The sequence below is a fragment of the Xenopus laevis genome, chromosome 3S (genome assembly GCF_017654675.1).
Source record: "Xenopus laevis strain J_2021 chromosome 3S, Xenopus_laevis_v10.1, whole genome shotgun sequence".
NCBI classification, from domain to species: domain Eukaryota; kingdom Metazoa; phylum Chordata; class Amphibia; order Anura; family Pipidae; genus Xenopus; species Xenopus laevis.
In genome coordinates this window covers 91,450,022-91,462,691 of record NC_054376.1, presented here as the reverse complement: position 1 = coordinate 91,462,691, position 12,670 = coordinate 91,450,022, and the positions used below count along the sequence as shown (strand labels likewise).

The 12,670-nt window shown below is 38.3% G+C and overlaps 1 protein-coding gene across 1 annotated transcript; it reads right to left on the bottom strand.

Annotated features, from left to right (window-relative positions):
- Nucleotides 1–6,198: 6,198 nt before the first annotated feature.
- mrpl42.S (mitochondrial ribosomal protein L42 S homeolog) lies at nt 6,199–12,655 on the bottom strand. Its single transcript, XM_018256014.2, has 5 exons — nt 12,468–12,655; nt 9,886–9,949; nt 8,629–8,713; nt 7,385–7,542; nt 6,199–6,322 (listed from the first exon to the last, which is right to left on the bottom strand). The coding sequence occupies exons 1-5, from the start codon at nt 12,574–12,576 to the stop codon at nt 6,277–6,279; spliced, it is 462 nt and encodes a 153-aa protein (XP_018111503.1). The 5' UTR covers nt 12,577–12,655; the 3' UTR covers nt 6,199–6,276.
- Nucleotides 12,656–12,670: the final 15 nt, after the last annotated feature.

Sequence of the window (12,670 nt, the reverse complement as noted above, 5' to 3'; positions counted from 1 at the left end):
TTACCTGCCTGGCCGGTAAAAATGATGGTTGATCCCAATGTAATTAATAGGGTAAAAAGATAAATATATAGTAAGGCTGGTATTTTTTTTGTGGAAAAGTGGCAACCAGTGGCATAACTACCGGGGAAGTAGGGGGTGCGATTGGGCTAGGCCCCCCGGCAGCTCATGCGCCACGAATTCCGGGCGGTTCCAGGCATACGGGGGGCGCGGTTGCACGTCCTGTGCCAGGGCCTGCCCCCCTCTAGTTACATTGCTGGTGGCAACCCTACCTGTACCCCAGTCTCCTGGCACTCTTAAGCATTCACACATTTTCTGGTGACTTTCCTCAATTTCAGAAAATTTTGGGACAAAAATCAGCTGGCCACCTAAAAAGGTTGAATACTTTTACCAATATTTATTGTAATTGTACATGAATTAGGGCCTTATGGGACCCCTATACCTCCTGGGCCCCCCATCTGTCCCATTTTGCTTCATGGAAAAATTTGAAAAGGGCATATCTTCATATATATTCGTGTGTTTTTTAGAATTTTTTTTTCACTGCACATGTGCTATTTTCGGGCTACTTTTAAAGTGCCTCTTGGCTAGTTTTGGGCTGGTTGTGTAGCTGACTTTGGCTGGTTTTGAAAATTACAGCTGGCAACCCTGTGGTGTCTGTAGTCAGGATGTTCGTTCAGTCTAAGGAACGATGTGTTTTGTTCAGCGGTTAAGCACCACTGCTTGTGTAGCGGGTATAGAAGACAAACATTATGATAGGGCATGTTAGTATACGGTTTTAATTTCACCCATTGTAGTGTTAGTTAGTTACACAAGAAATGTCGCTGCAGTCAAGCTGTGCTATAAGACCTGCAGTAGCTGAACGCCTACTTCTTCTACAATCTGATGCCATAAAGAGTGCTTGCTTGTGTAGCTGGTGTGAAATATTAACACTTGGGAATGGGATTAACACTTGGCAGCAGCCCCAGGGACACCCGTGGATATCTAGTAAATTTTCTACCAGATATTGGTCAGGTAGGCTCATCAGAGGGCCCATACATGGTCAGATCAGATAAATTGCCGAATTGGTCTGAATCAGCAGCATAAAGGGGTTGTTCACCTTTGAGATAACTTTTAGTATGATGTAGAGGTTTTCATTTTTTATTATTTAAGGTTTTTGAGTAATTTAGCTTTTTATTCAGCAGCTCTTTAATTCACATTTTAAGCATTCTGGTAGCTAGGGACCAAATTACCCTAGCAACCATGCACCAATGTGAATAAGAGACTGGAATATGAATAGGAGAGGCCTGAATAGAAAGATGATGAATAAAAAAGCAGCAATAACAATACATTTGTAGCTTCACAGAGCATTTGCTTTTTAGAAGGGGTCAGCGACACCGCAAAGAGTCAGAAGAAAAAGGCAAGTAACTATAAAACTATAAAAAATAGATAATGAAGATGAATTGAAAAGTTGCTTAGAATTGGCCATTCTATAACGTACTAAAAGTTACCTTAAAGGTGAACCACTCCTATAAAGTGGAACTGTCACTCAGACATAAAAAGCTGTATAATAAAAGTCCTTTTCAAATTAAACATGAAATCCAAATTCTTTTTTTATTAAAGGAGAATTCAAGTGTTTTGGCAAAAAAACCCTACCCCCCCCACCCCACATAGACCGCCTCCCCCCCCCCAGGAAAAAAGGCATTGGACTTCACCACAGCCAGCTTCTGGGTCTTTGTGTCTTCCGTCGCTTCGGCAATTTCCGTCCATTTCGGAGCATGTGCAGTTGTCGCAAGCCGGTAAATTGCTCCAACTGCGCATGCGCCTCTTCGCCGGTCTTTGCTTTATTGGCCCCAAAACAAAAGTAGATGCATACAAGGCAACGTTTTGGAGCCCACTGGGCCCTTTCTCAAGCCTGAATTTCGAATTCATGTGAATTTTTTTAAAAACATTTTTTAATATTTTTTTAATAAATTCGAATATATTAGAAATTCGAATGGGAGGTTATTTAAGAAAAAAATTGAATGTCTAAAACTCGAACTTATATGACGGACTCCAACTGAATTAGAGTCAATCACGACTAAACCTGAATTGTTTTTTCTCCGAAAAAAACTTGAATGGCAGGAAGGCTTCAAATGGGTCACTGGACCTCTGCCATTGACTTCTACATGGACTCGGCAGGTTTTAGGTGGTAAATAGTCAAATGCAAATTGTTCCCAGGGTCAAGGTTTGATAAATCTCGAAGTTCGAATTCGAGTTTTGATTATTCCCAATTTCGAATTTGTGAGTTTTGACTAAAAGAGCTGGCGACCCCCCTCCCAGAGCTGCTTTAGAAGGTGAAAAACTTTACGGTCATAGGAAAATAGGAAGTAATTGGAAAAAGTCTTGATTTTCAGTGAACAATCTGAAACCAACAAAACTGAAAAATTGTTTTTATGGTAAACAACCCCTTTAAGGGCAGCTGTTAGAATTGATGCAATATTTGCTAATATTCCAGATACTGCTGAAAAATTTAGTATCTTATTTTATCAACGAAACATATCAAATTGAAACAGTTCAGAACACTCCTGGATTACTGAGCTGACAGACAGAAACATTAAAGGGAAACTGCACAAAAACATAACTTAAGCTTTTTGAAAAGTAAACATAATTTCAAGCAACTTTGCAATATACATCAATTAAAAAATATGCAGACTTTTCAGGATTTTTAATGGTTTGGAACAGTTCCCTAAAGGTGGCCATAAACTATTAGATCCGCTCATTTGGCAAGGTCGCCAAACAAGCAGATCTTGATTTGGCCACTAATGGCAGGGCGATATTGGGTGAATCTAAACGTTCAGCCCTGGGTCCGAACAATCAGATTACAGTGATATGAATGGGTGCCGACTGGTCACAGGACCGCCTCAACTAGCCGATATGGTCCTGGATCGCAGAAAAAATTGGCTGATTTTTGGCCTGATATCGATCAGGGAGGACCCATTGGGAGCCGTACATGAAAATACTTCAGCAGCACTCCGATTATGGTGAAAAAATTGGTACTTTATTCGTGCCTCAAGCTAAGCGACGTTTCGAGGTTTTCCAGCCCTTTATCAAGCCCATTGGGAGCCCCCACACACGGACAGATTAGCTGCCGAATCGGTCTAAAGAACCGATATTGGCAGCTTTAATCTGCCCGTGTACAGCCACCTTTAGCCTAGCCCCCTGCTCTCCTGCTGATCTATCTGACTACTTTGCGGAGCTTTCTGACTACGGTTACTTTGTATCAGCAGCAATCTGTCCTCAGCCTGCATCCTCCAAATCCTACAATTCCCCGCACATGTGATTTCAAAAAGGAACGGAACATAGTGCAATGCATTGTGGGTTATGTAGTTCCTGCATGCTGTTTGTAAACTGTGGAGAAGTTGTTACAATTTGTAACATTAGTATTTAGTCCCTCCTTCCCTGATGCAGATAAAGAAGAACTGTTAACCAGCTGGATTTCTGCATAGAAAATGGCATTTATTCATACTTTTTGAAGAAACGGGTAACTGTGATGGGTATATTATTGGTTTCTGTGTTATGTGGGCCTCTTTATCAAATTTTGGTTTGGAAGCCAGAGTTCCCCTTTAAATTTTGGGAAAACTGTAAAAAAATAAAAGATGGAAAGCAATTTTAAAGTGTCTTTGTTTATGGTGAACAATCTTAAAACAACTCAACTGAAATAAAAGTGTTTGGTAGGTGAACAACCTCTTTAGTTTTTGGGAAGCATCAAACTAATGTCGAATTTGTTTGTATCTACCCAAAAAAAAAAAGAAGGCCAGCATACCTCCCAACTGTCCCGTTTTCAGTTGGGCAGTCCCCATTTTGACAACAGCTTTTTGCCAGAGAGCCCAGAATACCCAGCACCTGCACTTTGATACATTTTTAACAGTTTAAGATAAGCAGATACATTTGTAACTATTTAAGATAAGCAAGTATCTTGGGAGAACTGTGACTTTTAATTTAATTTCACCTTCATTAGCAAAACTGTTATAACATAAAACTCCCAGAAATGTGTTCAGACTTTAATAACCTGCTAAATTTTGTAACATGGACATGGTAATTAGGAGTGTGACCATAAAATGGGCGTGGCCAAAAAATGTTAGTCGTGCCAAAGTGTTTGTCCCTCTTTCCATTTTTCAAATGTTGGGAGGTATGGGCCAGGAGGATTCCACTACCCCCTGTAATTAACCACCCAAGTAAGTTATAGATATGAAGAGTTAGGACTTTTGTTAGGTATTCTGTCATGAAAAAATATTATCACAATGCAGGAATGGAGAGACCTAACTGAAGAACTCCCCAAGGTCAACAGAAATGCATTGCTGTAAGTAGTCTCCCTCCATGACATAAGGTGTCAATGCAGTGATGTTGGGTGCAAGAACGTGACATCATTGCATGCGTCCGGTTCAAAAAATCTAAATAAACACCAGGGACCGGGTTTTGTATATAGGCCTTTGCTTGCAACTTCCTGGGTGTGCTCTAAATTACTGTCTTGGACTGTTGCTTGTTTTTGACCCTTTGTCTGATCCAGATATTGATGTTTACGGCCTGAACTGACCTGTACCTGGCCACGCATTTTTGGACTATTTGCTTGGTCTACAACCGTGACAGGGGTGTGATCCATCACACTTTCTTGAAGAGGGATGGCACTAAGGTTAAGGGTAAATGTGTTATAAAAAAAAAAACAGTGCAAACAAAACACACATATCTGTCCATTGCAATTGATTATACTTCTGTTTTCTGAGACTTCAGTTTAGAAAATAAATGTTTTTTTCTGTATTGATTGGTTCTATATATTTCTTTTTTACTTAGTAAATCTGTCGTGATTTTTATGGTGTACTTTTTAATTTTCAAATTACAATTTATATTGAAAATAATTCCCTTTACTATTTAAAATGTTGTTTCTGAACTGACACATTGTTATCCTTCAGAAAGAGCCAGCACTTCAAACTGGAACTGCTTTCAGATTGTTCCTCCTACTTAATTTCACTGGAGGAGTTGTGGTGGGGCTTGGGTGATTTACTATTAGGTGCTGTTCTCATATGTACCACTTGGTGGGGCATGGGAGCATTTTTAGCAATGTAGGTGTCAGGGAGCTGGTATCCTGTTACTATCCCATTATTCCAGTGATCCCCAACCTTTTCTACTCATGAGCCACATTTAATTGTAAAAAAGAGTTGGAGAGCAACACAAACATGAAAAACTCCATGGGGATGTCAAATAAGAGCTGTGATTGGCTGTTTGATAGTTGATGGCTGAAGTCATATGTGAAACAACATGTCTAGCCCCATGCTAGATTTTTAAATTAAATATAAAAAAAATCTATTTGCTCTTTTTGAAAAAATGGATTTCAATTTGGAATTCTGCTAGAGCAGCACTATTAACTGATGCGTTTGGATTCACACTGAAAATATGGTATATGGCATACATCTCATAGTTTCAGTTTTCCATGAACCAAACAGCATCAGTAATAGCTACCACACTCTTTCCAAAGCTTTGTGTGTTGCTTGTCCCTGCCCCTTTTGTCTGTCTCCTCTTCCTAACAGACTGTAAGCTCTTCGGGGCAGGGACCTCGTCCCAACTGAAATTGAAACACCTCTCACTTGAACATATACTCTATTTTCTATCTATTTTTATGGTTTAATTTACAACTATACCCTTGTGCTTTGTAAAGCACTGTGTGCATATGTACTACTATATAAATAAATATATAGATATGGGTACAAACCCAAATCAGTACTTCAAATGTTTTTTTAGTTTCCCACACTCTTCTTCCTTGTTTTCTTTTACTTCTACTACTGTATTCCTACTTTCTCTCCTCCTGTTGTCTCTTGTCCTTCCTGGTTTTCTTCCTTTTACAGCAACATGTTTAGAAAAGAGTAAAACTAGAGCTCAACACAGTTCACATGGGTACAATTCTACCACACACTATTCATTTCTATAAGATTTTTAGAGGCATATTTTTTCTAACAGTGAACTTACATTTTCACCCATTGCTAAAGAAGCTCACCAAAAAACAGAGTGCAGCAGAATTTTACTTAGATGAACTATGGTGAGCTCTAGTTTCAATATTTGATAAATATGCCCCATCGTCTCTTTACCCTTTGGATTTTAATAAACTGTAGCCTTTCATCTTTCCACTCATCTTCTTCCCCTCACCCCGAGACATTTTTTCTTTTATACCATGTGCCAACCTTATCATAAGACTTATGAGGAAATGTGCAATATTTATTAACATTGAATGAACGATAGATATGTATTGTAAAAAATGTGGAATAGAAGATATCATCGGTCCTTTGGGTGTTCTTGCTTCATACGCCTTCTGTGGTATCTGGAAATCAAACAAGTGCATATATTATAATTAATTGCAGCTTTGATAAATACTTTTGGCAAGGAAAGGTTTGCCAAGTTCCTTACCATTACATACGTATGCATTATATTTTATTGATTAATGCCAATACATCTATTTGAAGTAAACTGAATTAAAGATAAACACTACATATGGCATCTGTAAACTGTTTGAATAAATAAACATTATTTGCAGTGCAGTGAAGAACCTGACTCTTATACTTGATATGCCTGAATGAATAAATTGTCCTGTAAGTAGTTAGGCAGATCACTTGATGTGGAGCACAAAAGACCACAGATTTGTCTTCTTTATTTGTGCATGACATCAACAGACATACCATTATTACACCAGGATATAATATTTGGTATGCTGAAAAAATTCACTGAGATTTGCCCACTATTTTACATTGGCACTTGAATATTTGTTGTATGTTGCATTTTTTTTTTGGTTTAATATTTTTGTTGCCTTAATAATATATGCACATATGATGTGTGTGGGATGGTGGAGCTAAAACTTAACATTAACACACTGCAAACAGAGTATTACACTATTACACTATATAATACCTCTTATTTCCCTATCTGGGTGGAACTATAACTCGCAATGTCGTTTTATTTGATCCATATTGTAAATCAAGAGCACTAAATTATAAATTCTTTTTTTTATTCTTTCCCTGCTCCTGTTGAGCTCTGGTTATTCAACATATCCAAAGTTCACACTACATTTGTTTGTAACCCTTAATACTGACACAATCTCATGTCATGTAAAGCAAAGGCATAATACCTTTTTTATAATAAACAAAGGAACCAAATCAAGTTCCATCATGATTGCACAGGTCATGTGTGTAGCAAATGTCTGTGGCTATGTATTGTAATGGTATGTGTGTCAACAACATATTTTGCAGTAGTTACTCTTGCATATTTGATCAATACCCATTTAAATCTGGGACATATGGGAATAACATGGGGTATATTTATTAAAGGAAAAACAACTGGGGGACAACCCCCTTTAAAAAAAGGAAGATGTAGTTCAGCAGTTACTTACTGTCCCACCGGATACCAACGATGTTTGGTTGTGTAAAACATTTTGCTAAGCTCTTCTATCGTTGGCTCAGGTTTAGCTTTAACATCATTAAGTCTGGCCTTTAGGACAAGCTCATGTGTTTCTGTGTGGCTGGTTAATGGGTCCTTCTGAGGAAGAGGCTGTTATAAAACATTAGAGATTAATCATTAGTAGTGAAGCATGGTGCTTTCATTGTAATGTTTCTAGAGACAATCACCAGCTAACTGCTACAATTTGTCCCTGAGGAGTTGACTATATCAGACTTGGTGAAGCAGTATTGACCAATAAAAGCATTTATTGTTATATGTATTTCAATTTTTTAATACATATTGCTCACTGTAACTAGAACAGTTATGGCTTATTTAAATGGACTGTGTCCTCTTCATGATATTTCTTATCTATACACCTATATTGTATCATTTTATTGTAAAACAAGCCAGACAATGACTTAAACACAGAAACACATTTATTTTTCATGGCATGTTAATGAGCTGCTTATGTCAAGAAATCAAACATTGCAATCCATTCTTCTTTATTTGTGCATGACATCGACATACCATTATTACACCAGGTTATAATATTTGGTATACTTGTATAGGAGCTTATAATACAGAGCGCTTGGAGGTTTTCCACATTAAGGGGCAGATTTATCTATTCCTATGGGATTTTTGTAATGGTGAGTTCTAATTTTCACACATTGATAAATATCCTTCTAAAAATCCCATAGGATTGAATAGAATGTGGGCGAGTCTTTATTTATTAAAATCTGAACTCACACTTTGATAAATCTGCATAACTAAAAAAATAGGGTTGTTCTGACTTCAGAATAGATTAAAGTTAGCTTAGTGGTAGGAATTTACTGGCCATTTAAAATTAATTTGTAACCATACTTTTTGTTGGTTACAAACTCAATGTTTGTGTTTGTTTAAAATACTTCTTATCTTGTGAAACAAAGAGGGTGGTGGCTGAAGGAATTTTATTGACATCGCAGTGTGGAAAAATGCAGGGCTTCGGTACCTTTTGAGCACTAGTAGCAGCCCTATGGAGTAGGATAAAATTGTATGTAATTGTATGTAACTTTTCTGTGGTAGGTTTTGGTTGACCTTTAAAGTAGATATTTCTGTAGAAAGGTTTTCCCTCAAAAATAGCCAAAAGGATTTGCTCAGTTTTTGTACGCACAAAATAAAACCTTAAATTTTAACTATTAAACAGATTAATTGTCCTACCTTTGTGTGTTCATACGGGACTTCAACCGATGGATGGTAACAGACAATTGTTTTCCCATCTGATGTCAGGGCCAACTCCACTTTGCTAAAGAAGCACATTATAAAGAATTAAAAAAAAAAACTGTATAGATTCTCTTAAATCATACAATTTAATTTTTTCCTTTTAAATACTGCAACAATCTGCATCTTAAAGACAAATCTCCCGAAAACGCCTCTCCACAGGAAATAATTGAAATCACTGGTGTTATGACCAACATATCTTTAAGTTGCATGAAGTTTCCTCCAGAGGCAACTTTGGCAGACTTAGGGGTATATTTATCAAAGAGTGAAGTTAGAGATCGCCACAGTCCTCTAGACTAGAGTGAAATTCCGCCACTCTCCATTCATTTCTATGGGTTTTTGAAAGGCGTATTTATCAAAGCATGAACTTTCACCCATTGATAAAAATCCCATAGAATGAATTTCACTCCAGTGGACTGTGGCGACCTCCAACTTCACTCTTTGATAAATATTCCCCCTTAGTGATATGTTGGTCATACCAGAGATTTCAATTATTTCCTATGGGGAGGCATCGAGGGCAACAAATCTCCATGTGTGTGACTGCCCTTACAGCAGTTTACAATTTGGTTTAGTTTTATAAAATGGAGTGTTTTCAAAATACCTACATGCAAATGAAGCTCTGCATTATGCCTTAAGATATTTTTGCTCTACTGGCCAAAGGCCAGATATTTTGAAAACGCACCATTTTTTTTTCTAATAAAACCAGTTGTTTAAATTGCCAAATGTCTTTAATTTAAAAAAAACTGTAATAAGGGTGCTTATCTTCTTTAATGGATTACCAGAGTACAATGCATGAACTGATATAACCTATTGCAGTGCATTTTACCCTTCTCCTCTTGCCCTCCAACTACTGTGCATAGAAATCCTTATTCTGCTGACAACTACTTAACTTGTATATCAACAGTGCAGCTCTGAGTTCTGAACTGCAGGAAAGCAGCGTGTAGGTTGTTCCACATGGAGGTTAACCGCAGTGAGAAATGAACACGTAAAACAACCCTGCAGTTCAGTTCATGAAAACTTTACAGATTTTTAAGTGGAAGTATAATGAATATAGCTCTGTTTTTAAAGGTGGAACCTGAAAATGGGTTTTTTTTTTTTTAACTTTACATCCCCTTAAATTGAAAGTAAAAAAAAAATATATTCATGACTACACCTATCCTTTACCAAACCAAGAATCCGAGTATAAACCAAACATACCAGTTGTAATCATCTGGAAGTGCTGAATATGTTGATTTGTAACGAAGTGGATTCGTGATTCCATCTATAAAAAAAAAAAAAAATATTAATTTAAAAATGATGTAATGATGAAGTCCTTAGAGCAGATACACATGCAACATTTTGCTATTTTTTTTTCAAACAAATTGAAACCATGAAACCAGAGCCTTTCCATGAATGTCAATGGTAATCATAGAGCCTTATGTTTCTGGGGAGCAAACATAATTCTAAAATATATAAGCATGTTTTAATAAAGCTTCTGTATGTTTTAAATAGTGCAATAACCAAAGTGAATATCGTAAATGGAATTATGCAAGTTAAGTTTGCCACATTTCTTATCCAACGAGTAGGCAGTCAAGCAACGGTGGTAGTGACGTTGAGGCACATGCACATTGAGCAGGCGCCTGCAAACAAGACTGCTTACTCGTTTTTCATTGGTTGGCAGGCAGGACTAGAAATAAAAGCAGGCGAAGAGACGGCCGTGAAGATTTTGCACGCTGCTGAAGCATGAGCAGGTATGTGGGGAATATGCAACTCAAAAACATCTCATAATAAATAATTATTTGCAATTGGAAAAATGCTTATATTCACTCCCCAAATCCAAAGGTGGATTTAAATTTTTGACCATACATCCCCTTTAAAGGAATTGTTCAGTATAAAAATAATAACTGGGTAAATGTATAGGCTGTGCAAAATAAAAAAAAAATTCTAATATAGTTAGCCAAAAAAGTAATGTATAAAGGCTGTAGTGACTGGATGTCTAAGGGCAGAGACACACGCTCAGATTTGGGGAGATTAGTTGCCCCGGCGACAAATCTACTCTTCTTCGGAGTGATTTATCTCCCCCACCTGCATCCCCTGCCTTACCGTCTGCTGGAATGTAAATCGCTGGCGGGATGACTAATCTCCCCTTCAAGTCGCTGACTAACTCAGAGTTAGAGAACTGAAAAGCAGGAAGTTGTATTCCAGAGTAGAAATACCCAAGGCAGCACATGTGCGTAAAAAAAAAAAAAAAAAACAACACTTGTGAGAGGGCTCATCCACAAGCCTACTCCAAAGCCCTACCACCACTATGCGCACTGTTATTGTAGCAAGTGTATCAGGGAACGAGCTTTCGCATCCAGAGGGAGGATTCGTTTTGGTGCATACGCCACAGGTCACTACAAAGGAACTAATCGGTTTTTGGAGAAACGATCAGGTCCATGCAGGGGATGAAGAGGTAATGAGAAAAAGACTTTCCTTGTCCTTTAATTGCAAATAGTACAAAGTCAACATATCAAATGATGAAACATATCTGCTTATTTTGAATGTAATGCCAGCAACACATTTCAAAAGAGAAGACTGGAAACGTTGTGAAATGCTAAAACAGCGAGGTTGTATCACAGAGTGGTGTACTCCTCCCCATCTTTTTTTGCACTATGTATATACATATCGTTTTTGCAACCATTTAAGAATAACAGTTAAAGGGGTTGTTCACCTTTGAGATAACTTTTAGTATGATGTAGAGAGTGATATTCTGAGACAATTTGCATTTTGTTTTCATTTTTTATTATTGAAGGTTTTTGACTTATTTCGCTTTTTATTCAGCAGCTCTTCGATTTGCATTTTAAGCAATCTGGTAACTAGGGTCCAAATTCCCCTAGCAACCATGCATTGATTTGAATAAGAGACCGGAATATGAATAGGAGAGGCCTGAATAGAAGAAAATAAAGTAACAATAACAATACATGTGTAGCCTAAGGGCTCTTACAGACGAGCGTTTTTACCTGCGCTCCCCTGCGTTGTGTTTTTCTGCGTTCAGCCGCAGGGCAGCGCAGGAATAGACGCATTACATTTTTCCAATGGGGCTGTACTCACACAGGCGCGTGTAGGCGCCGAACGCAGGTTGAGACGCAACATGCTGCATTTTTCCTGGGTTCGGCGCCTACACGCGCCTGTGTGAGTACAGCCCCATTGGAAAAAATGTAATGCGTCTATTCCTGCGCTCCCCTGCGGCTGAACGCAGAAAAACACAACGCAGGGGAGCGCAGGTAAAAACGCTCGTCTGTAAGAGCCCTTACAGAGCATTTGTTTTTTAAAAGGGAGTCAGCGACGCCGATTAGAAAGTTGCACATTCAGAAGAAAAAGGCACATAACTATAAAAAATAAATAATGAAAACCAATTGAAAAGTTGCTTGGAATTGGCTGTTCTATAACATAATAAGTTACCTTAAAGGTGAACCACCCGCTTTAAAGGCTTTTGAAAATGCAGTGGAAAACCAGGGTTTCTTCCTTCCTGATCTCTGGATATGACTCTTGAAACATGTCATGTAGCAAAAGTCACATGATCCCCTCCAGGTCTTTTAATCAGCTTCATTATTCAGATACATTATTATATCCAGGGGTCAGAGCCAGAAATGACATTTGCAAAAACCATTAACAACGTGCTTTAAACGGGTTTGTTGCCCTGTTCTTCCCTTGTCTAGCACATGTACAAGGTCAAAGAAGCGTTTCCCATGTGCGAATGCGGTTAAGGTAACCAGTGTGTATATACATAGAAAATCGCGTATAGGATATTTTCTCACCTGCGATCGGCTCCTTATGTCGAAAGCGGCATACTGCCGAGAGCCCTGAGCGAAGAGCCGCGCAGCTCAAAGTCCTCAGCCGACCGGCTGTCACCAGCGCGGCTGCCATTACTGTTGGGTCACCGCTACTTCCAAAGTGAATAGGCCTCGTTGACGTCACGCACACGTGACATTAAGCCTCGGGTGACGTCACGAACGCTCGG

What these genes read in the sequence shown, in the direction of transcription:
- mrpl42.S (XM_018256014.2), bottom strand. Translation starts at nt 12,576, where the DNA reads ATGGCAGCCGCGCTGGTGACAGCCGGTCGGCTGAGGACTTTGAGCTGC. An exon ending in CTTCCAGATGATTACAACTG is followed by an intron (nt 8,714 to 9,885) that starts GTATGTTTGGTT and finishes GTGCTTCTTTAG; the next exon opens with CAAAGTGGAGTTGGCCCTGA. An exon ending in TCCCGTATGAACACACAAAG is followed by an intron (nt 7,543 to 8,628) that starts GTAGGACAATTA and finishes GTTTTATAACAG; the next exon opens with CCTCTTCCTCAGAAGGACCC.